Source organism: Pristiophorus japonicus, chromosome 14 (assembly GCF_044704955.1).
Source record: "Pristiophorus japonicus isolate sPriJap1 chromosome 14, sPriJap1.hap1, whole genome shotgun sequence".
Taxonomy (NCBI): Eukaryota; Metazoa; Chordata; class Chondrichthyes; family Pristiophoridae; genus Pristiophorus; species Pristiophorus japonicus.
Genome location: NC_091990.1, coordinates 183,462,241 through 183,487,658, shown reverse-complemented (window position 1 = coordinate 183,487,658; position 25,418 = coordinate 183,462,241). Strand labels below are relative to the sequence as shown.

Genomic DNA, 25,418 nt, shown 5'->3' with positions numbered 1-25,418 from the left:
GATATAAAAGATCCCGTGGCAGTATTTTAATAGCAAAGCATTCTTCCACAGCCCCAGCCAACATTTACCGTTCAACCAAAATCTCAAAAACAGACTATCTGGTCATTTATCTCATGTTTGTGGGACTTTGCTCTGTGAAAATTGGCAGCCACATTTCCTTATATTACAACAGTTAACAGATATTCAAAACTACTTGACTGGCTGTGAATTGCTTTGGGACACCTTCAGTATGTGAAAGGCACTATATAAATGCAAGTTCTTATTTTACAAGTCACACAAGAGCATTCTTTTCCTTCCCCAACCACGTCGGTATAATATTTACATTCTTGGCACAAGCCATCGTGATTTTTTTTTAAGCTGTACTGCAAACTAAATCTTGGTTCATTTTTTTGTGGAATCAAATTGAAAGCTTTTGATGAGTAAATTAAGCAAAACTATTTCCACTGGCAGGCAAGATAATTGGAAAAAAAGAGGGGAGATGGGAATTATTTTTATACGGCGACTAATGATCTGGAACGCACTGCCTGAAAAGGTGATAAAACCAGATTCAATAGTAGCTTGATGGCTTGATGAATTAGCTGGTCTTTTCCTGCCTGTCATTTTCGTATGTAACTTTGAAAAAGGGAATTGGATATATATTTGAAAAGGAAATATTTGCAGGGCTATGGGAAAGAGCAGAGGAATGGGGCAAACTGGGTAGCTCTTTCAAAGAGCCGACACTTGCACGGTGGGCCAAATGGTTTTCTTTTGTGTTGTAAGATTCTATTTCACACTTTCCCATTCACCGGTCTATGGGGCAGTCTCACTGACATGTCCTGGCAACCAACACAACTTGTGTACCATTTCTGAAACAGCTGAAGTTTCTACAACCCGCAGAGTTCTCCTCTGCAACAATGACAATCCTTGTGATTTTCATACTGCTCCATCATCTGTATGGTTAAATGTACAATGCATACAAGTTTTGCAAAAATGTCACATGGCCAATAAAAATAGCATACTGCCGACCTTCTATGGTCATAATTCTAGACAGCACTGTGTATTGAGAGCAATTCATCTCAGAGGAAAGGAAAAAGCATCAGGACACTTGCCAGTGGACAACGATAGAGCATCAAAGACGGTGGCTACAAATAAATCTGAAGCCTAGCACACCGAAAAGCAGAAGGAAAAAGTGTTGCAGCAAGAGGCACAAAGAAAAAATAATAGGTCTTTCACTAAATTAATCATCTTTTATTCTAGCACCAGAAGCTATACAAGGGTATAGTAAGATCACACTTCAAGGAGTTGATGTATAGTCAGTATCAGGATAGTTGTGTACAACCTTTCAGTGATCCAGCTCAAAGAACAAATCTCAAACCAAGTTACAAATCCGCCGAACTTGTACTCAGAGACCATTCACAGTCAAACCCAAAAAATATCAGCAGGAGTTTCTTAGATTCCACACTTTTACATAATAGATCCATCTTCTGTAATGCCTGGTCGGAGCATTCTGGAAAATTGAGCAAGTTAAACTCTGTGTAGGTACACTTTACAGGCACATGACCAGATACAGCTAGGTACACCCAACTGCTACAAGGACATTAGGAAAGTACTACCACAGTTTTGTAAATTATACCTATAATTGTCAGTTAAGTGAAATGTGAGAATTAAATACTCATCTTTACATATACACAAGTTATGCTGTGAAAGCATATTTGTTTACAAACATATAAAAATACTTGTTAACTAGTTTGATAAGAAAATAATGTATAAAAGTATATAGCAAAACATTTAATCATCTTCATCAATGGAAGGATCAATTCCATCTCTTTATATTACATGAGGAAAAAACAACTACAATTTAGCACTTTGAATCCCTTATCCCAAAATACACTCACATCAAAGGAAGACAAATAGAAAGACTTGGAACTCCTCAACAATGATGTGAAATTGCTTTTTAAAAAAAAGAAAATCTAGAATGTTCATATCCAGTGAGATCACAGGTTTTTTCGCCACATTGTTTCCTGAAAATCTCTCTGGACTGTTTAAAATAAATACAGTAGACTGACTGGATTTGGCCACTGGAACAAACTGCAGCATTACATGAAACTCAGAGACTCTTACCAACAATGAAGTGTTGTTTAAGGCTTATTTCTGTGTGTGTTATCCAGGGCAAAGAAATAACCAGTTCACCCTTACTTGCTGCCCTTTACTCAATCAATTGATAAGTTTTTTTTTTCTTGGAAATCAAGGATCCTATGTACAATAGCTGATTACACGTAACCATAGCACTGGAGGTTAAATGGCACTGTGGACAAGACATGTAAGCATGGATTTTAAACATCTCAAGGCAAATTAGCTCAAATCGACTGTGTCTACATTCCAAATTTTCTTTCATAATAAGTAAAAGAAATATCATTCCTGAAACAAATGGAATAGTGTGACATTCTAAGTAACAGCCGTAGTGTTTCTTTTCTTTAAATTTCACCTTTTACCTTGGGCAAAGAGGGGCGACAAAATTCTCTCCCGCCCAAGAGCATGACACAGCCAACTTCATCAGACTAAGGCTATCTGCGACCAAATAGTAAGCATGCAGGTACAGAGGCAATATTGATAGACACAAAATGATTTTGAAGACAGAAATGGGGACAGATGGTTTGGCAGCTGCTGGGTGAGTCGAGGAACCGACATCTCAAAATAGGACACAGTGACAGCCACTACTGTCTTTTTCATTGCGTGAAGGTTCTGGAGAAGGAGGACATTCTTGTTCTTGAAATCTCCTGCAAGGGAGCGAGAGAGAAAAAACATTAATGAACTATTCTCTCTACATGAAAGCATGTATATCATCGAATTGGACAGCACACAAGGTGGCCATTTGGCCCATCATGCCTGTGCCAGCTCTTTGAATGAACTATCCAATTAGTCAGAATCCCTTGCATTTTCCTCATAGCCTTGTAAATTTCCCTTTTCAAGTATATATCCAATTCCCTTCTGAAAGTTACCATTGAATTTCCTTCCACCACCCTTTCAGTCAGTGCAATCCAGATCACAACAACTCGCTGTGTGAAAAAAATTCTCCTCGTCTTCCTCTCTGGTTCTTTTGCCAATTACCGTAAATCTGTGCTCTCTGGTTACCGACCCTCCTGCCAGTGGAAATAGTTTATCTTCATTTACTCTATCAAAACTCATCATTTTGGACACCTCTATTAAATCTTTGCTCCAGCCCCAGCCCCACCTCTCCACATTACTGAAGCCCTTCATCTCGGGTACCAATCTTGTAAATCTCCTCTGCAACCTCTCCCAAGGCCTTGACGTCCTTCCTAAAATGCGGTGCCCAGAATTGAACACAATACTCCAGTCAATGCCTAACCAGTGATTTACAAATGTTGAGCATAACTTCCTTGCTTTTCGATTCTACGCCACTATTTATAAAGCCCAGGATCCCATGTGCTTTAAGAGCCTCATCAACTTCTTCTGCAACCTTCAAAGATTTATACATGTGAACACCCAAGTTTCTGTTTCTACAACATCTTTAAAATTGTACCATTTAGTTTGAATGAGTGTTGCACACGTGCAGTCCCAATGTTTTTTTTGGTGGTTCAGATTTGAAAAAAAATTGTTGGGTGAAACTATGCTGTGAAGCCGTTGGCAGTGACTGTCCTTGCTTCATGAAGAGGCTGCCACAGTCATGTCGGAAGTGCTTATTTTGTATAGGCCCGGTTTACTTTTTAATTGGGATGAAACTTTATAAAATAACATGGACACCATGTCGTCTGGAGACTCAGTTTGATGATCCCAAGTGGTGGGAAATGGGAAAAGGAAGCTGGGCTGAAATGTGGGAAAACAGGGAGCGGGGCTGAAATGTCGGGAACAGTGGCAGTGCTGGAAGGGGAACAGACCAAGATGTGATTTGGTGACGAGAGCCACACCACCACTACGAGGGTCTGAGCGGAGCAAGTGGTGGAAGGTAGAGCCAGACGGGGAAGCTTCGTTTAAAGGCAAGGTATCATCACCCTTCAGCCAAGTTTCGGTCAGGGCCATGATGTCGATGCAATCATAAGAACATAAGAAATAGGAACAGGAGTAGGCCATACTGCCCCTCGAGCCTGCTCCGCCATTCAATAAGATCATGGCTGATCTGATCATGGACTCAGCTTCACTTCCCTGCCCGCTCCCCATATTCCCTTACCGTTTAATAAACTGTCTATTTCTGCCTTAAATTTATTCAATGTCCCGGCTTCCACAGCTCTGAGGCAGCGAATTCCACAGATTTACAACCCTCAGAAGAAATTTCTCCTCATCTCAGTTTTAAATGGGTGGCCCCTTATTCTTGATCATGCTCTCTAGTTCTAGTCTCTCCCATCAGTGGAAACATCCTCTCTGCATCCACCTTGTCAAGCCCCCTCATAATCTTATGTTTCGATAAGATCACCTCTCATTCTTCTGAATTCCAATGAGTAGAGGCCTAACCTCATAAGTCAACCCCCTCATCTCTGGAATCAACCAAGTGAACCTTCTCTGAACTGCCTCCAAAGTAAGAGTATCCTTTCGTAAATATGGAAACCAAAATTGCACGCAGTACTCCAGGTGTGGCCTCACCAATACCCAGTATAGCTGTAGCAAGGCTTCCCTGGTTTTATACTCCATCCCCTTTGCAATAAAGGCCAAGATTCCATTGGCCTTCCTGATCACTTGCTGTACCTGCATACTATCCTTTCCTGTTTCATGTACAAGTACCCCCAGGTCCCGCTGTACTGCGGCACTTTGCAATCTTTCTCCATTTAAATAATAACTTGCTCTTTGATTTTTTTCTGCCAAAGTGCATGACTTCACACTTTCCAACATTATACTCCATCTGTCAAATTTTAGCCCACTCACTTAGCCTGTCTATGTCCCATTGCAGATTTTTTGTATCCTCCTCACACATTGCCTATCCTCCTATCTTTGTATCGCCAGCAAACTTATCATCCACGATAAGCTCATGTATAGCAAGGGCCTTGTTCGCAAGCGAACAGACATTCTGCAAGGAGGTACGGAGGGATCAGTGAGTGATCCACTGCCAGCATCTACAGGGTGAATTAAATACAAGGTCCTTCTAAAATAAAACCTGGAATTGTATTTTGCTAAAGCTGTCATTCCAACAAATCCCTTTGCATTCATGGAAATAACTGGGGGCACAAAGCTTTAAATCCAGTGATTTTAGCAGCTCAGTTATCACTCCCAAAATTAGGCAGTAAACCTGCATCAGATGCTAACTATTCCCACCTTATAACTCGGACTAGTTCATGAAAAGCCTGGTCTACATTCAATCGAATTTTGGCTGAAGCCTCCATGTATGTTACTTTGAGCTGTCTTGCAAGTTGCTGCCCTTCCTCTGATGTCACCTGTAGGGTAAAATTACACATTAAATACACCAATTAAAAAAATCCAGCCTACAATACTTTGCAAAACTTATAATACAGAAAAGCAATAATTTATCACAAACATGTCTCCACCTTCCCTCCCCCCACCTTCATTAGGCTTATTTCCTCCATGAGATCCACGTCCTGTACCTTTAAGCTACTCAACCCATCCCTTGACAAACGCTCAGTGATATAGTTTATAGCTTTGTTTCTTTGTGCTCTGTGCCCCTGCATGAAGCAGAAATAGGAGGCGCAGGACAGATGTCAGGTTGACAATACAAGTGAGAACCACACTGAATATAGAAAGTTCAATGGAGAAGTGAAAAAAGAAATGAGGGGCAGAGAGAATAGACCGGCAGTGAACATAACAATTAATCCAACAGTCTTCAGTAGGCATGTAAATAATAAACAGGTAGTAAGAGGAGGGGTGGGGCCACTTGGGGACCAAAAAGGACAAATACACATGGAGGCAGAGGACATGACTGAGGCACTAAATGAGTACTTTTCATCTGTCTTTGATGCTGCCAAATTCAGAAAGAGTAAAGGATGATATCAAATTCAAAACAACGGCAAACAATGTTGCGAATAATAGTGGAAGGCCAGAGGATTGGAAAATGTTTCAAACCAGCAAAGGCTGACTAAAAAGAGAAGAGATAGATTGAGAGTAAGCTAACAAGAAATATAAAAACAGACAGCAAGAGCTTCTACAGGTACATAAAAAGGAAGAGTGTAGCTAAAGTAAACAGTGGTCCCAGAGAGGATGAGACTGGGGGACTAATAATGGGAAACAGCAGAGACTTTGAACAAATATTTTCTATCGGTCTTCATGGTAGAAAACACAAAAAGCACTCCAATAATTGATAATCAAGGGGCTATTGGGAGGGGGGGGGGAAACTTAAACAATCACCATCACTAGAGTAAAAGTACTGGGCAAACTAATGGGACTAAAGGTGGACAAGTCCCCTGGACCTGATGGCCTGCATCCGAGAGTCTTAAAAGAAGTGGCTGCAGAGAAAGTGGATACATTGGTTGTAATCTACCAAAAATCCCTGGATTCTGGAGAGGTCCCAGCGGATTGGAAAACCGCAAATGTAACGCCCCTATTCAAGAAAGGAGGGAGACAGAAAGCAGGAAACTATAGACCAATTAGTCTAATCCTTGTCATTGAGAAAATTCTGGAGTACATTATTAAGTAGGTAGTAGCAGGACATTTAGAGAATCATACTCCAGCTGCAGCGTCCAGAATCCAGACCAATCGGTGGCAGGGTCGTCCGGAATCCGTAAAATGTTCCAGAATCCGACCCTGCCGATCTCGGGGCCCCGCCACTGCCCGACCTCAGGTTTCGCCTCGCCGCTGCTCACCTCGCCCCCCCCCAGCACTGCCTTTACCTTGAGGCTCCTCCCCGGCGGGGCCTAACAGCTCCTCGGCAGGTCCCCCACCACCCCTTTCCGATGTTCCGAAATCTGGAAATACCCGAACCTGGGCTCGGAAAACGCGGAATCCAGAACGGCCTCAGTCCCAAGGGTTCCGGATTTGGGACTCTGCACCTGTACAGTCACAAGCAGTCAGCTTGGATTTATGACAGGGAAATCACGTTTGACAAATTTGCTGGAGTTCTTTGAAGATGTAACGAGCAGGGTGGATAAAGATGAACCAGTACACGTCGTGTATTTGGATTTCCAGAAAATATTCGATAAGGTGCCACATAAAAGGTTACTGCACAAGGTAAGAGCTCATGGGGTTGGGGGCAATATATTAGCATGATAGAGGATTGGCTAACTAACAGAAAACCTGGAGTCGGGATAAATGGGTCATTTTCAGGTTGGCAAACAGTAACTAGTGGGGTGTCACAGGAATCAGTGCTGGGGCCTCAACTATTTACAATCTATATTAATGACTTGGATGAGGACGAGTGTACTGTAGCCAAATTTGATGATACAAAGATAGGTGGGAAAGCAAGTTGTGTGAGGGACACAAAGAATCTGTAAAAGGATATAGATAGGCTTGTGGGCAAAAATTTGGCAGACTGGAGTATAATGTGAGAAAATGTGAGGTTATCCATTTTGGTAGGAAAAATAGAAAAGCAAATTATTTAAATGGGGAGAGATTACAAAATGCTGCGGTACAGAGGGATCTGGGGATTCTTGTACATGAAACACAAAAAGTTAGCATGCAGGTACAGCAAGTAATTAGGATAGCAAATGAAATGTTGGCCTTTATTGCAAGGAGGATGGAGTATAAAAGTAGGGAAGTCCTGCTACAACTGTACAGGGCGTTGGTGAAACCACATCTGGAGCACTGCATACAGTTTTGGTCTCCCTATTTATGAAGGGATATACTTACATTGGAGGCAGCTCAGAGAAGGTTACGAGGTTGATTCTTGAGATGAAGGGGTTGTCTTATGAAGAAAGGTTGAGCAGGTTGGGCCTAACTCCTTGGAGTTTAGAAGGAGAGGCGATCTTATTGAAATGTATATGATCCTGAGGGGGCTTGACAGGGTAGATGCAGAGACGATGTTTCCCCTCGTGAGGGAATCTAGAACTAGGGGGGCATTGTTTCAGAATAAGGGGTTGCCCATTTAAAACAGAATCTTTGGAATTCTCTACACCAGAGCTGTGAAGGTTGTTTGTCAATAGTCTATCCCCAGAAATGGAGACAGAAAAGTCGAGGAAGAGAATGGAAGAGTCAGATATGGGCCATGTGAAGGTAAGGGAAGAGTGGAAATTGGATGCAAAGTGAATTAAATTGTCGAGTTCAGGGCGAGAGCAGGAAACAGCACCGATACAGTCAGAATAATTGTTCCATATATCCCACGAAAAGGACCCATGCGGGTTTCCATAGTAACACCTTTAATTTGGAGGATGAGAGTGGAGTAAAAGGAGAAGTTGTTCAATGTGAGAACAAGTTCATATGAACACAGATTTTTGAATGATAAGGGAGTCGAGGGTTATGGGGAGTAGGCAGGGAAGTGGAGTTTGAGGCCAAGCTCAGATCAGCCATGATCTTATTGAATGGCAGAGCAGACTCGAGGGGCCAAATGGCCTAATCCTGCTCCTATTTATTATATTCTTATACTGGATGGGATAAACATTGATAAAGAGGAGGTACAAGAAAGGTTGGCTGTACTTAAAATAGATAAATCACCAGGAGCAGATGGGATACATCCTTGGAAGGTGGAAATTGCAGAGGTACTGGCTATAATATTCCAATCCTCCTTAAATATGGGAGTGGTGCCAGTGGACTGGAGAATTGGAAATGTTACACCCTTGTTCAAAAAAGGGTGCAAGGATAAAACACAGCAACTACAGACCAGTCAGTTTAACCTCGGTAGTGGGGAAGCTTTTAGAAATGATGATCCGGGATAAAATTGTCACTTGGACGAGTGTGGATTAATTAAGGAAAGCCAGCATGGATGTGTCAAAAGCAAATCGTATTTTAACTAACTTGAGTGATTTTTTTTGATAAGGTAACAGAGGGGGGTTGATGAGGTCACTGCGGTTGACATGGTGTACATGAGACATCCAAAAGGCGTTTGATAAAGTGCCACAGAATAGGTTTGCCAGCAAAGTTGAAGTCCATGTAATAAAAGGGACAGTGGCAGCATGGATACGAAATTGGCTCAGTGACAGGAAACGGTGAACGGTTGCCTTTCAGACTGGAGGAAGGTATACAGTGGTGTTCCCTGGGTCAGTTCTAGGACTACTGCTTTTCTTGATATACAGTAATGACTTGGACTTGGGTGTACAGGGCACAATTTCAAAATTTGCAGATGACAAAACTTGGAAGTATAGTAGTATAGTGAACAGTGAGGAGGATAGTGATGGACTTCCAGAGGGCATAGACAGGCTGGTGAAATGGGCGAGCATGTGGCAGAAATTTAATGCAGAAAAGTGATGATACATTTTGGTCAGAAGAACGACGAGAGGCAATATAAACTCAGGGGTACAATTCTAAAGAAAGTGCATGAACAGAAAGATCTAAGTGTATAGATGTGACGTCTGAAATCCCCAAACCTCGGGACCGAGGCCGCTCCGGATATTTCCAGATTTCGGAACATCTGAGAGAAAGATTTAAGATTTGGGGCCGGGGGGGGGGGAAAAGAGAGGGGCGGTCGGGCCGAGGCATGGGGAGGTTAGGCGGCCAAGTCCGGATTTTGAAACATTTTCCGGACGACCCTGCCACGGATCGGTCCGGTGTCCGGATTTTGGGTGTCGCACCTGTATATGTGCACACATCATTTAAGGTGGCGGGGCAGGTTGAGAAAGTGGTTTTAAAGAAAGCATACGGGATCCTGGGCTTCATAAATAGAGGCATAAAGTACAAAAGTAAGGAAGCTATAACGAACCTTTATAAAACACTGGTTCGGCCTCAATTGAAGTATTGTGTCCAATTCTGGGCACTGCACTTTAGGAAGATGTGAAGGCCTTATAAAGGGTGCAGGTAAGATTTACAAGAATGGTTCCAAGGATGAGGGACTTCAGTTACATGGATAGATTGAAAAAACTGGGGTTGTTCTCCACAGAGCAGAGAACATTGAGAGGACATTTGACAGAGGTGTTCAAAATCATGGAGTCTGGACAGAGTAGATAGAGAGAGAGAGAGAAACTGGTAGCTAGGTCAAGAACCAGAGGACACAGATTTAAGGTGATTGGCAGAAGAACCAACGGTGACATGAGGAAAAACCTTTTTACACAGCGAGTGTTTAGGATCTGGAATTCACTGCCTGAAACGGCGACAGGGGCAGAATTAATCGTAACTTTCAAAAGGGAATTGGATAACTACCTGAAGGAAAAAAAAATGCATGGCAACAGGGAAAAGGCAGGGGAGTGGGACTAGCTGAAGTGCTCTTGAAGAGAGCCAGCACAGGCTCAACGGGCCTGATGGCCTCCTTCTGTGCCATAACCATTGTATGATTCTATCCTTCAGCATGGCCACAAGACCATCCTTGATCCCTCCATCATCTGTAATCTCCCTTTCTATGCTTGAACAGATCAATGCTACCTGCTGTGCATGCACCTCGATCACTTACTATTTTAATCCCTCAGTCTATTTTCTATCCTGCCCACAGCAAGGACTGTTCTTGTCAGTCATCAAAATGACCATAAAAGCTGCTGGTTCACTAATGTTCTTCAAGGAACGGAACCTGCAACTTGTCTTGTCAGAACCAGTGGTTGATTTAATGCCCTTTGAAGCCACTCCGTTCAGGACTACGGAATTTCACGTTTGAATCTTCCAATTAGGTTCGCATCACAGCACTATACAGGCTTAATCAAAGTCACAAATGACATCCTCGGTGACTGGCCATGATCACTTTCCCTCCTAATGCTCCTTGATTTCTCCACATTCATTGACCGTCAACCGCACCATCCACCTCTTCCCCACTGTCCAACTAAGTGAGACAGTGATTCAATTCTTAGCTATCCAACTGCACCCAGAGCACTTCCAGAAATAGGACTTTTCCTGCCTCCACAATGGTACCTCCAGAGTCACCATAGGATCTATGCTTGCTCCTTCCTCGTCTACATGTTGCCCCTTGGCGATATCATCCAAAGATATAGGATCAACTTTCACAAGTACAATGCAAGTAATGCAACTGTATAAATGTTTTAGTTAGAGACCTAAAAAAATAAACCACTTCTGCATCTTCCATGCCCACACTGTTTGCAGAGTGTAGGAACTTGTCCCACTGTTGCTCTCCCATTAGTCACTAAATGGAGTGACAGATCAAACTATCCTGGCCTCAAACCCTCCTCCCTTTCCACTCGAAGGGAAACGTCTCATTCTAATTTTCAATTCTCCATTGCATCAGATTGTCACATTTACAGCGGTAGGAACTGCCTCACTTTGCTGGACATCATTCACTTTTACATGAGGCTGCATAATTGATTGGAAGTGGCATGATCCCACTATTTATTTTTCTCAAATGATCACAGTTCACATATTTGGCTTTGAAACAGTGGAAATATTGTCTCATCTCCATACTTGTGATATCAAGTGCTCAGCTGAGGAGACTTGGAATATCTTTCTACCAGTCCTTCAGTAAACATAATGCAAGTCTGTGCAGCTCGTGCTCTTAACGTATCAAAATATCACAGTACAGTGACACAGGTTTGGGGGTGGGGGACAGGAGAACATTTTTGTTTCTCTGAACCAATCCAGATCAAAAAGTACCACATATTGACAACAGGTTACATTCAGTTTCAGAGAAAGACAAAGTTGTACTGTAAACTTTTCAAAAGATTCTTTGGCCAATTTTTCAAATATTTAGGTGGCAGCTCTGCCCATCGACAGCCAAGATTTTCAAATTAAATGTCATGCAACTTTAAATAGACCCATTTAAGTAGTTCCAATCTAATTTTGTAAACACAATCGAGCCTTAAATTTTACTTTTGACACAAAACCAGAATAAAGCAGCTTACTCTCCGCCCTATAATATGCCTAAAGTTAACAATACATCTTGCAGCATAAATGGCAACGAACAAAGAAATAGTAATACAGTTACATCAGACTGCAGCAGGCTTGGATCAGGAACCAACCCATGAAGTAATCCTCTTCACACAGGCTTCCTCATCAGTTTATCTACTCAAGTTTTCAAAAGATTATTGACTTCATCCTACAAGTTAGGTCATCAGAATCATACGTTTCTCAGAAGCCTTTTTCCCTGTTGTATACTCTAATTTGTTTTAACAGAGATGCCACCAGTCTCATCATTATGAGTGATGCATTGTCACAAAAGGAACCAGCCATATAATGATCTAACATGACAGTTGTGCCCACAAGACCAAATTATATCAAAGCAAACACACAAGTATTTCTACTGTGTTGCAAATTACAGCAGATTTTGATTTCTCATCAACATGCGAGAGAAAGTAGATTAATATAAAAGGGACGAATTGTTCAGCTTCTCTTACCTTTTTGTACGAGAGCTTTAGAATGCTTAGGTTTGCTTTATACCAAGAGAACACTCCCTGGTTTGGAGCACAAGTTAAGCTTATAAAAATCAGCGTAAAGTAAATGGCTGAGTAAAGCTCAAATTAAGCCAGTTAAAATATCCTCTAGAATCAAAGTCCGATCTTATTTTTAATCATTAATAACTAAATGACTGACTTATTAACAGTTTGACTAATCATCATAGGCAGTACCTCGGAATTGGAGGACTTGCTTCCACCCTTAAAATGAGTCCTTAGGTGGCTGAACAGTCCAATAAGAGAGCCACAGTCCCCGTCACATGTGGGACAAATAGTCGATGAGGGAAAGGGTGGGTGGGACAGGTTTGCTTGGTTTCTGCATGCTCTCGGCGCCCGCCTGGATGCACTTTGGCCAGGGACTCCCAGGTGTCAGTGGGGATGTTGCACCTTTTCAAGGAGGCTTTGACGGGATTCCTGTAATGTGCTTGCTTTGGGAGTCTCATGTCTGGCATGCGAACGCTGTAGCCTGCCCAGCGGAGCTGATCAAGTGTGGTCAGTGCTTTAATGCTGGGGATGTTGGCCTAATCGAGGACACTAATGTTGGTGCATCTGTCCTCCCAGAGGATTTGTAGGATCTTGCGGAGGCATCATTGGTGGCATTTCTCCAGCGACTTGAGGTGTCTACTGTACATGGTCCACGTCTCAGCCATACAGTAGGGCGGGTATTACTACAGCCCTGTAGACCATGAGCTTGGTGGCAGTTTTGAGGGCCTGGTCTTCAAATAATCTTTTCCGAAGGCTGTACTGGCGCACTGGAGGTGGTGTTGAATCTCATCGCCAATGCCTGCTCTCGTCAAGAGGCTCCCGAGGCATGGGAAATGGTCCACATTGTCCAGGGCCGCACCGTCGATCTTGATGACTGGGGGACAGTGCTGTGCGGCAAGGACAGGCTGGTGGAGGGGCCTTTGTCTTACGGATGTTTAGTGCAAGACCCATGCTTTTGTACGCCTCAGTAAATACGTCGGCTATGTCCTGGAGTTCAGCCTCTATGTGCGCAGACGCAGGCGTCGTCTGCATACTGTAACTCGACGATAGGGGTTGGGGTGGTCTTGGACCTGGCCTGGAGACAGTGAAGGTTGAACAGGTTCCCACTGGTCTGTAGTTTAGTTCCACTCCAGCGGGGAGCTTCTTGACTATGAGGTGGAGCATGGCATCGAGGAAGATTGAGAAGAGGGTTGGGGCAATGACGCCGCCCTGTTTGACGCTGGTCCGGATGTGGATTGGGTCTGCATGTCGTCGTGAAGCAGGCGGAGGATGGTGCTGAACTTTTGGGGGCATCCGAAACGGAGGAGGACGCTCCATAGACCCTCGCGGTCGACAGTGTCAAAGGCCTTTGTAAGGTCGAAGGAGGCCATGTATAAGGGCTGGTACTGTTCCCTGCATTACTGTACCAGTCAAAGCTGAACAAACAAGGTAATCCGAACAGCATGATTCGTAAGAAGACAAGATGCTATTACAACGGAGCCACCAAAAACTCCGCAGTTCAAGTGAAGATTGTACATCACTGCAGATCCAACCACTTTGTCAACGTTGGAATTCACAAATACAGTATTACCCACTACTTTAAAACAGAAAGCCAAATGTTAATCAGAACTCTATGCCATCATTTTCTGCACAAAATGGTATATGTTCCATACCTGGCTGTGGTCTCATCCCAAGAGTTCAATATAGAACACTGCACTCTACTACTGCATACTATCGGTTTCACAGTCAAACCTGTAAACTAAAAAGGACTATACTTATCTAAATAAATTTAGATTTTCTTATTTTTTTTTTTAAAAAGACGACTAAAATGTTACTTGCACTACTCAATTATATGTAGACATTGCCGAGAGCCACAAAATTAAAACCCAGATAAACTGTAGATTTATCTTCAAACACTACTCTGGGCAACAGGGAGGCACCCACAGCAGGATAGCACGAAACATGTGCTGGAGGAAATAAATAATCACAAGACCATTGCACACAGTATCATGAACACTTCATTATAGGACACTTGTGATCCATAAATACAAGACACAACAACTGGTGCCTGAAAGGAACTTACCAGCATATACATTTAGAAAGCTCATACATGTATTCAGAAACAGATGTTGAGAATTCTACCATTCTAAATGTGCCGCTTTTTATGGAGGAAAGGGTGGGAAAAGGCAGAATTGTGATTTAGATTAACGAAAATACCAACAAAAACTTTACTGTGTCCATTGTGCAATATGCCAGAATTATTTTCTACCTCTAGATAACACGAGTGCATTTATAGTTGGAAAAAGTCAAATATCATGAAACTAAATTACCAGTCAGACCCCCCACCCCATTAAGAAAAAAATATATAGAATTAAGGGAAGTAATTTAACTGTCTGGGACTGAAAGTATTAAAGATAAAGGGATATTTTCTATTCAATATGTTTAAGTGGAGCAGGTACAGAAAATGGTTGGTCATCTTCTCAGTTCATCGATTATACCTGGACTTCAATTTGTTTTCCATTAGTAAATTTTTATTAAAATACGAGATTAGTTTCACATCAGAAATGTTCACAGTCAGAACTAAATTTATATCACAATAATTCTATACAGTGAGTTGGTGCAAGGGAATTCTAAATACTTTGGAGCATTCACAAAAAAAGTTAACTTGGCAATTTAACATTTGAAGAAAGTGTCATTAACTTGAATAAAGTCTAACATGCATAAACTGCTTATTTTTTTTTTACTATTTTAGCCAAAATAGGCTATATTCATTCTCACATTTCTGCCATCAGAAAGCCACACATCAGTCAAAAATCAAAATCAATAACCCCAGGAACTGAATGACTTTCATGCTATTTGTGCTGTCTTCACTGAACAGAGCCATCGTAAGTACAAATCCAGAAATGTCACTTCCTAGTGCTCACCTGCCTTTGATGTTCCAGGTCAGCTTTGTTACCCACAAGGATCATAGGGAATTCATCACGATCTTTTACTCGAAGGATTTGTCTTTGGAACTTGTAAATTTCTTCAAAACTGAAAGGAAAATAGAATTGCACAACTTAAAACACCATTTGTAAAGAGTCCTCCACCAAAAAAGTCACAATTTATATTCTTCTGAATGACTAAACACTTCAGAAAAATGAAAAAGAACTTTCTGAATTCAATTCATACAAGTACCACTTTCAATCTGTCCTAAACACATCCATCGAATACAATGCGTTAGTCAAAGGTTGTTGCAAGAGTTGTCTTGTGTTTCATCGTCCTTCGTTCACATTTTCCTTTCTTCTTCCACCACTTACTTATTATCTCCAAACATTTACTCCTGTTCTCTCCCTGCTTACATTTCCCTTTTCAGTCTTCCTATCCAATTCCAATTGATCGCAACACATGTACAGGCAACAGCTGAAGATGTATAGCTACCAAAACTGATGAAATACATAATACTCCTATAGCTGGCTCCCAGAAATAAAAAAGGTGGAAAAATAAATATTCTGCAGTTTAAATGATCTCAACAAATTACACAAAAATACACAGTGCAAACTGGAAACATAAAAAAGGGACAGAGGAAATACAAAATAGAAAATGAAGCAAACTTGAAAGATCATGTCTCAAACCTGCAAATATTCAATGAAAAACTGGAGAGTTAGGAATGAGAAACCCAGGTTAACTGCTAGCTTTTCACAGATTGAACACCTGTTGCCATCCAATAATTTTAAGTGACTGGATTCTGAATGGAACTACTTGCTAATATTTTTGCAAGGGCATCAACAGAGCTGCCATCTGCTGTGAGATGAATTCTTAGCAAGGTGTATAGACTGGAAAACATTACAATAAAATTACTTTCCTCGGGGATTGGAAATTTTCAAATAACAGGGGAGAGAATGGAGTAAGAGTATAGAGAAAGGGAGCAGAGAGATGAGAGGGAAGTAGAGAGCTAGAAAGAAGTAGAGCGAGAAAGGTGTACAGAGTAAGAGCTCGAGTGCAAGTGAAGGGTGAAGATGACAATTAGAGAGGGAACAAAACAGAGCTGGCATTTATGGTGGCTTTAACATAGAAAAATGTCCGAAGCTGCTTCACAAAAATGGATGCCAATTCAATAAAATAAATATGAGGAAAAATGACAAAAAAAACTTGGTCAAAGAGGTGGCTTTAAGGAGGCTCTTAACGGAGGAGGCAGAGAAGTTCAGGGAGGCAGCTCCAACCACGGTTGAAAACACCGCCACCAATCGGGGGGGTAAAGAAAGTGGGGAATGCAGAAGAGGCCACAGTTGGAGGAAAGAAGAGTTCTTTGAGGATTGGAGGAGGTATTAGAGAGGCCACGAAGGGCTTTAAACACAAGGGTGAGAATTTTAAATTTGAAGCATTAGAAGCAAATGTAGGTCAGCGAGCACAGGGGAGCAGGACATGATGTGGGATATGATGTGGGCAGTCGAGTTTTAGATGAGCTGGAGTTACTGGATTGAGGAGGATGGGAGGCTGGCAAGGAGAGCATTGGAATAGTAGTCTGAAGGTCACAAATGCATGAATAAGGGTTTTGGACAGTAGATGAGCTGAGGCAGGCAATGTTACAGGGATGGAAACAGATGATCAATGTAATGGAAAGGATATGGGGTTGGAAGCTAAGCTTGGGGTCAAAAATAACACACCAAGGTTGCAAACAGTCTGGTTCAACCAGAGTGTGTCCATGGAGGGGGTTGGAATCAGTGGTGAGGGTACAGAGTTTATGGTAGGGGCTGAAGATGATGGCTTTAGTCGTCTTAATATTTAACTGGAAGGGATAGTGGCTCATCCAGGATTGGGAGTCAGACAAGCAGACTGACATTACAGAGGCATTGGAGAAGTAGAGGTGTGGAAGTAGTCAGCACGTGTGTGGAACATGGCCGCCATGTCTTTGAATCAAGTTCCCAAGGGGTAGCATGTAGATGAGGAAGAGGAGGGAGCCAATTAGGTAATAATGTAGAGAGGAGAGGAGAGAAATAATCACTAGAGATGCTCTGGCTAGAATTGGATAGCGAGGAGTGGAACCAGACAATGGTACCCTCATCAAGCTGAACAAGAGATGCGTTGGAGGAGGATTGTGTGGTTGCAGAGAGGATGACAGGACTAGAATGCAAAGTGCACTATGGTCGCAGTCACAGAAGATGTTGCTTGTGGCTTTGCTTAGTGCTTTTTAGTGGAAGAAATTTTATTCAAACATGGAGTTGCAGGAAAGATTGGCACGATTTGGGATGTGACAGCACATTGAAGGATACTGGAGAGGAAAGGGAGGTTGGGTATGGGACAGTCGGTTTGTAAGAACAGTGGGTCAAAGGTGTGGGGGGGGGGGGGGGGTAGGGGGGTGTTGATTGTTTTTTTTGAGGAGGTTTTGAAATGGAAGGGACAGTACCCAAGGAGAGGGCACCATTTACTGTAACAGCAAGAATGGGGACCAGGAGGTGGACAAGATATAGATTAGGCCAGTTAGCATATTATGTGAAGTTCTATACATCTCATTATAGAAGTACCTGAGCTATGGAAAGGGTATAGCAACAAACAGGGAGAGAGAGATTATGGTAATAGAAACATAGAAAATAGGTGCAGGAGTAGGCCATTCGGCCCTTCTAGCCTGCACCGCCATTCAATGAGTTCATGGCTGAACATTCAACTTCAGTACCCCATTCCTGCTTTCTCGCCATACTCCTTGATCCCCTAGTAGTAAGGACCTCATCTAACTCCTTTTTGAGTATATTGCGTGAATTGGCCTCAACAACTTTCTGTGGTAGAGAATTCCACAGGTTCACCACTCTCTGGGTGAAGAAGTTCCTCCGCATCTCGGTCCTAAATGGCTTACCCCTTATCCTTAGACTGTGACCTCTGGTTCTGGACTTCCCCAACATTGGGAACATTCTTCCTGCATCTAACCTGTCTAACCCTGTCAGAATTTTAAATGTTTCTATGACGTCCCCTCTCATTCTTCTGAACTCCAGTGAATACAAGCCCAGTTGATCCAGTCTTTCTTGATAGGTCAGTCCCGCCATCCCGGGAATCAGTCTGGTGAACCTTCGCTGCACTCCCTCAATAGCAAGAATGTCCTTCCTCAGGTTAGGAGACCAAAACTGTACACAATACTCCAGGTGGCCTCACCAATGCCCTGTACAACTGTAGCAACACCTCCCTGCCCCTGTACTCAAATCCCCTTGCTATGAAGGCCAACATGCCATTTGCTTTCTTAACCGCCTGCTGCACCTGCATGCCAACCTTCAATGACTGATGTACCACGACACCCAGGTCTCTTTGCACCTCCCCTTTTCCTAATCTGTCACCATTCAGATAATAGTCTGTCTCTCTGTTTTTACCACCAAAGTGGATAACCTCACATTTATCCACATTATACTTCATCTGCCATGCATTTGCCCATGTAATGAAGAAAGGTGCAAAAAAAACAAAAAATGGGGTTTTTCCCACTGGAACAGAGAAGATTGAGTGGGGGGAGGGGGAAGAGGAGAAAAAAAACACAACTTTTCAGAATGTGAAAAGTTTTGAGGGTAGACAAGAAACTATTTTTGGTTTAATTGATTGGTCAATCAATAACAAAGGTGGCATGAGCCCTTCTCCACTGGAGCGAATTGTGGAATGGGATAAAACCCCATCGTTAGCAAATAATATACAATTTAGAGCTAGCAATAGCAGTGCTGCAAAATCACAGACATTATTCACTGAGATAGTAATGTGTCAGCCAGTGATTCAGTTGGTAACACCTTCGCCTGAGTCAGAAGGTTGTGGGTTCAAGTCCCACTGCAGATACTGGAGCACAAAAATCTATTCTGATACTCCAGTGCAGTACTGAGGGAGTGCTACACTGTCGGAGGTGCCATCTGTCGGATGAGATGTTAAACCGAGGCCCATCTTCTCTCTCATGTGGACGTAAAAGAACCCATGGCACTATTTCTTAGAGGAGCAGGGGAATTGGCCCAATATTTATCTCTCAACTGTCATCAGTAAAAAAACAGATTATCTGGTCATTATCACACTGTTTGCCGCGTTTCCTACATTACAACAGTGACTGCACTTCAAAAAGTACTTAATTGGCTGTAAGGCACTTTGGGACAGCCAGTGGTCATGAAAGGCGCTATATAAATGCAAGTCATTTTATTTGCAAAATGGAACTAATTCTTTTAACAACTAAGCTAGTGGCTGAGTGAGACTACAAATGTTGTGTCAGTTCAAGACACAAAAAAGCACTTCATTTATGCGGATTAAAACTAAGGCTTCGGGAATTGGGAGGTTAGAGAAAAATGGAACCTACTTTACTGACCTGAGAGTTACAAAAGCAAGCTTGCTCATATCTTTCTGGCAGATGGGTTCAGTCACTTAAAATATATTTGCCAATGATTCCTCAGTTTGTAGCTGATGCAGCATTATATTTGAGCTTGCGTACTGCTCCATTTTTGAATGCCTTTAGTCTCATCTAGATTCAGCAGATCCCAAAAGGAGAAAGAAGTATGGGAATTAAGTAAGTTAACCAATCCCCATTGTTTTCTTTAAAACAAACTTAAATTCACTATCTTGCCAGTAATGCTCAATTCCCAGTTCTCTAAATTGAGCAGTCGCTTCATGCAATTTATGCATTTGCACGCAATAGCAATCTTCTGGACTTGTAAAGTGGCATCATTTAACAGGTTCTTTTTTAAACCACTACGCTGAAGAGAAGGACTCATAATGGAGCATACTTCCATCAGCATCGACTATCCTCAGTACTTTGACGATACCTGACTGATGGAAGGTTTGACTGGGGAAGGTGGGGAGCGCGAAATCACTGCCATTTCCAACTTTCTCACCCAACATTCATGCAAATGTGTTCCAGAAGGCGTAATTGAAAAGCCATCAGAAATGCAAACCCTAGATGACTTACCTCTCCCTAATTCAGCACTGGTCAAAGTAGGGACTTTTTCAGTCTATGTAACTCAGTTCCACAGGTACAAACTGAGCCATCAGGAAAAGAACTTGACTGGAGTATAACATACCATGGTCAATTACATTTTTCAAATATTTAACTGGGAACATGGAATAGGTTTGCAAGATTAGTCCAGCAGTTTAATCATATTTTGATGCTATGTTTCCATCATGTCCAACTTCAGTCTTCACTTCAGCAGATTTTTACGGTGAACAGTTACCTCTATATAAATGGTGCAAGAGGCAGCTCAGTCAATTATTTGGAAAATACTTCCGATTAAACTGCTCGTGTGGCCTCCTGGTTCTTGGAACTTCTCAACAGCTGCTGGCGCAAAACCACAAATAAAGATTCTCAACTGTAGCGGCCCCAACCTTTATACAGTAAATAGAGTATTTGTAGAAGTCATGTGATTTGACACATGATCCGATGTCACATGGTCAGAACATTACATGACCAAACCTCCAGGAATGTTTCCAACCAGAGTTGGCAGCCCAATCCACCAGGACTTCAGCTACTGACAGTCCCCTACCCACCCCCAGCACTTGAAACATTAGCAGCAGCACACGGAGGGGGGGGGGGTCCCAGACAAGGGTCTGCAGGAGATTAATTGTGCACACCCACCCCCCCACAATTTGGCTGGGATCTACCAGGCACTCTGGTCCTGCAGCAGCCACCTTACTCCTGTGCAGGCTGCCAATGTAGTAATTCCCAGAATCAGGACATCCCACTCTCAATGGAAAAGGACCATGGATGGCAATGAACTAGGAAACCCAACGAACAGAAAATGAACTGAAATCACATCCTGTTGGCAGGGTTCCAGAATTAGGTGAGGGCAAAAAAAAATTTACGTGCAGTGGATACAACCAATCCCTTGATATTTGGCTCACCCGGTTTACTGTCGATACAATGGCCATTTTGAAAATAAAGACCACCTGATGGAAGTCCCTTAGGTGTACCGAATTTACAAGTTTCACTGTAGTTTGGACAGTCTCAATGCTGTCTTTAGTGGGTGAAGGTTTAGACACAAATCTGTCCGTATATTCAACAGAAATTTATAGCCTCAAGCAGAAACAGTAAAAATATCTGAAAATGGAAATAAAAAAGTTCACACTGGCACAACACTCGTATTAGCTGTTGAACATTTTAGGGAATAGAAGAGAGGCCAGCAGTTATTGCCCATCCCTTGAGAAGTTGGTGGTGAGCTGCCTTCTTGAACCACTGCGGTGAAGTGAGGTGAAGATACTCCCACAGTACTGTTGGGTAGGGAGTTCCAGGATTTTGAACTAGTGACGACGATGAAGGAATGCCGATATATTTCCAAGTCAGGATGGTATGCGACTTGGAGAAGAACTTGGAGGTGACGGTGCTCCCATCCACATGCTGCTCTTGTCCTTCTTGGTTGGGTTTGGGAGGTACTGTCGAAGAAGCTTTGGCAAATTGCTGCAGTGCATCTTTGTATGGCAGACATGGTGCGCCGATTCGGTAGTAGCCCAAGAAATCAATCATCAGCTGACTTGCCACAATGAAACTAAAACCGTACTGCATTTTTATGGACCAAGAACAATGAAACTCCCTACTCCACTGCCATGTATTTTAAACATACCTTCCTCTATCAGTGACAGAGAAGACCAGCAGAAACCCCTCCCCGGTCCTCATATATTGTTCGCGCATGGCTCCAAATTCTTCTTGGCCTGCTGTATCTAAAACTAGATGGTGAAAGGAAAACTCTATAGTTAAGAATTATACAACATAAAGCATATAGCAGACAAAATATAAACAACGGAGTTGCTTTGCACACAAAATTATCAGTTACTGCATTTCTACCATTAGTGCAAAAAGACAGCTTTCTTAACTCTAATTCAAGGTAATGGCAACAATCGCACTTTTATCTGCATCAGAATGCAAAAGTCAAATTGAAAAATTATAAACACTCAGCCTCCATACAAAACAGTAGGTACATATTGGGAAAACTGTTCGTAGGCATTCCTAGATACACAACCATCTTAAAGGCAAGTTTAGCAAAAAGAGAAATTCTGTAATTTTTTTATTAAGTCCTCAGACAATTAAAACCAGTTCATGGTTTTTCAGCTTCTTTAGGATTTCTAAGAGTCTGTAAGAATTGGGAGAATCTGAGAGAACACAAATTATATGACTTTTAACAGTAGGCCGATGGACTAAATTATTTTCTTGTGCTATTTTACTCATCGAATATCAAGTTACTAAAAAGGAATTCAGACAACATTAATTGAAAGCCACTTGCTCATTGGTCAACTAGATACTGGAAGTTAAAGGCATGCTGCAAACTGATCAAATTCATATGACACTATCGGCATCATAATCAAAAATATTCTGGTAAAATTTGGTTCAGCTTTAGCCTTAAATCGTTCAGGCTCTCCCTCTCTGTTTGGAATTCTGAGGTGAATTCTTTTCAAATTAAAACAGAATTTTCCTCTTAAACAATATGAAATTAGCTATGTACTGCAGCTAGCATAACCACAACTGGTACATAATTTGGAACCAGGGTGGATAAAGGGGAACCAGTAGATGTTGTGTCTTTGGATTTCCAGAAGGTATTCGATAAGGTGTCATATATAAATGTTTTTGCACAAAATCATGGGGTTGGGGGTAATATATTAGCATGGATAGAGGATTGGCTAGCTAACAGAAAACAGAGTGTTGGGATAAATGGGCCATTTTCAGGTTGGCAAACTGTAACCAGTGGGGTGCCGCATGTATTTGTGCTGGGGTCTCAACTATTTACAATCTATATTAATGACTTGGATGAAGGGAGAGCGTGCAATGTAGCCAAATTTGCTGATAATATAAAGATGGTGAGAAAGCAAGTTGTGAGGAGGACACAAAGGAATATAGATAGACTAAGTGAATGGGCAAAAATTTGGTAGATGGACTATAATGTGGGAAAATGTGAGGTTATCCACTTTGGTAGGAAAACTTAAAAAAAAAAAGCAAATTATTTAAATGGGGAGAGATTACAAAATGCTGCTGTACAGAGGGATCCAAGGGGCCTTGTACATGAAACACAAAGTTAGCATGCAGGTACAGCAATTAGTAAAGCAAATGGAATGTTGGCCTTTCTTGCAAGGCGGGTGGAGTATAAAAGTAGGGAAGTCCTGCAACAACTGTTGGTGAAACCACATTTGCGTACAGTTTTGATCCACTTATTTGCGGGAATGAACTTGCATTGGGGCAATTGAGAAGGTTCATGAGGTTGATTCCCAAGATGAAGGGGTTGTCTTATGAAGAAAGGTTGAGCAGGTTGTGCCTATATTAATTGCCGATTACAAGAATGAGGGGTTATCTTATTGAAACGTTATAAGATTCTGAGGGGCTTGACAGGGTAGTGAGGATGTTTCTCCTTGTGGGGAATCTAGAACTCGGGCCTAATTACAGAATAAGGGGCCGCCCACTTAAAATGGAAATGGAGGAGGAATTTCTTCGCTGTGGGTCGTGAATCTTTGGAATTTTCTACCCCAAAGAGCTGTGGCGGCTGGGTCATTGAATATATTTAAGGTGGAAAGAAACAGATCTTTGAATGATAAGGGAGTCCAGGCTGATGGGGAGCGGGCAGGGAAATGGAGTTGAGGCCAAGATCAGATCAGCCATGATCTTATTGAATGGCGGAGCAGGCCTACTCCTGCTCCCATTTCTTATGTAACCAACCACGATCATATTTTTCATTCTGAATTAAACTCCCGATAAAAATTGAAGGACCACAAATACAGTTTGTTTTTAAAAGTAAATCTGGTTTCCGAATGATCAGTCACGGCAGGCTTTATAGTCATGGATTACCCTACATTTCCACTAGAATGCCTTTCTGTAATTTGCCCACAAAACCGAAAAGCATTTATATACCCATGGCTAATCTGGTTTCAGAATACTTACTATCCAACCTTGCAGCTCTGTCATCAATAACACATTGCTTGGTATAGGAATCTTCGATTGTTGGGTCATAATCCGTAACAAAGTAAGACTGTTTAAAAAAAAAGAAAACATTTAGAAAAGCACTTTTCTTCACACAGAATTCCCCCCTCCCCCACATTTTTGATGTGGTTTTATGCTTACAAGTAGATTATCGTATATATTTAAAACTCAAGAGGCTATTCAGCCCATCGTGCCTGTGCCAGCTCTTTCAAAGAGCTATTTACAATATACATCAATGATTTAGATGAAGGAATTGAGTAATATCTCCAAGTTTACAGATGACATTAAGCTGGGTGGCGGTGAGAGCTGTGAGGAGGATACTAAGAGGCTGCAGGGTGACTTGGACAGGTTAGGCGAGTGGGCAAATACATGGCAGATGCAGTATAATGTGGATAAATGTGAGGTTATCCACTTTGGTGGCAAAAACACGAGGGCAGATTATCTGAATGGTGGCACATTAGGAAAAGGGGAGGTGCAACGAGACCTGGATGTCATGGTACATCAGTCACTGAAAGTTAGCATGCAGGTACAGCAGACGGTGAAGGCGGCAAATGGCATGTGGGCCTTCATAGCTAGGGGATTTGAGTATCGGAGCAGGGAGGTCTTACTGCAGTTGCACAGGGCCTTGGTGAGGCCTCACCTGGAATATTGTGTTCAGTTTTGGTCTCCTAATCGGAGGAAGGACGTTCTTGCTATTGAGGGAGTACAGCAAAGGTTCACCAGACTGATTCCCGGGATGGCAGGACTGACCTATGAGGAGAGACTGGATCGACTGGGCTTGTATTCACTGGAGTTTAGAAGGATGAGAGGGGATCTCACCGAAACATATAAAATACTGGTGGGACTGGACAGGTTAGATGCAGGAAGAATGTTCCTGATGTTGGGGAAGTCCAGAACCAGGGGACACAGTCTAAGGATAAGGGGTAAGCCATTTAGGACTGAGATGAGGAGAAACTTCTTCACTCAGTTGTTAACCTGTGGAATTCTCCACCGCGGAGAGTTGCTGATGCCAGTTCGTTGGATATATTCAAGAGGGAGTAAGATATGGCCCTGATGTCTAAAGGGATCAAGGGGTATGGAGAGAAAGCAGGAAAGGGGTACTGAGGGAATGATCAGCCATGATCTTATTGAATGGTGGTGCAGGCTTCAAAGGGCCGAATGGCCTACTCCTGCACCTATTTTCTATGTTTCTATCCAATTAGTCCCGCTCCTGTTCTTTCCCATAACCCTGC

The 25,418-nt window shown here is 42.3% G+C and overlaps 1 protein-coding gene across 1 annotated transcript in view; it reads right to left on the bottom strand.

Annotated features, from left to right (window-relative positions):
- Positions 1-1,206: 1,206 nt before the first annotated feature.
- Positions 1,207-25,418, bottom strand: part of rras2 (RAS related 2) — a 106,917-nt gene continuing 82,705 nt past the window's right edge. The window contains exons 2-6 of the mRNA XM_070899939.1: positions 24,148-24,235; positions 21,848-21,950; positions 15,236-15,344; positions 5,242-5,360; positions 1,207-2,756 (exon numbers count right to left, since the gene is read on the bottom strand). Of these exons, the coding sequence (XP_070756040.1) occupies positions 2,669-2,756; positions 5,242-5,360; positions 15,236-15,344; positions 21,848-21,950; positions 24,148-24,235 (507 nt within the window). The 3' untranslated portion in view covers positions 1,207-2,668. The remainder of the gene's footprint in view (positions 2,757-5,241; positions 5,361-15,235; positions 15,345-21,847; positions 21,951-24,147; positions 24,236-25,418) is intronic.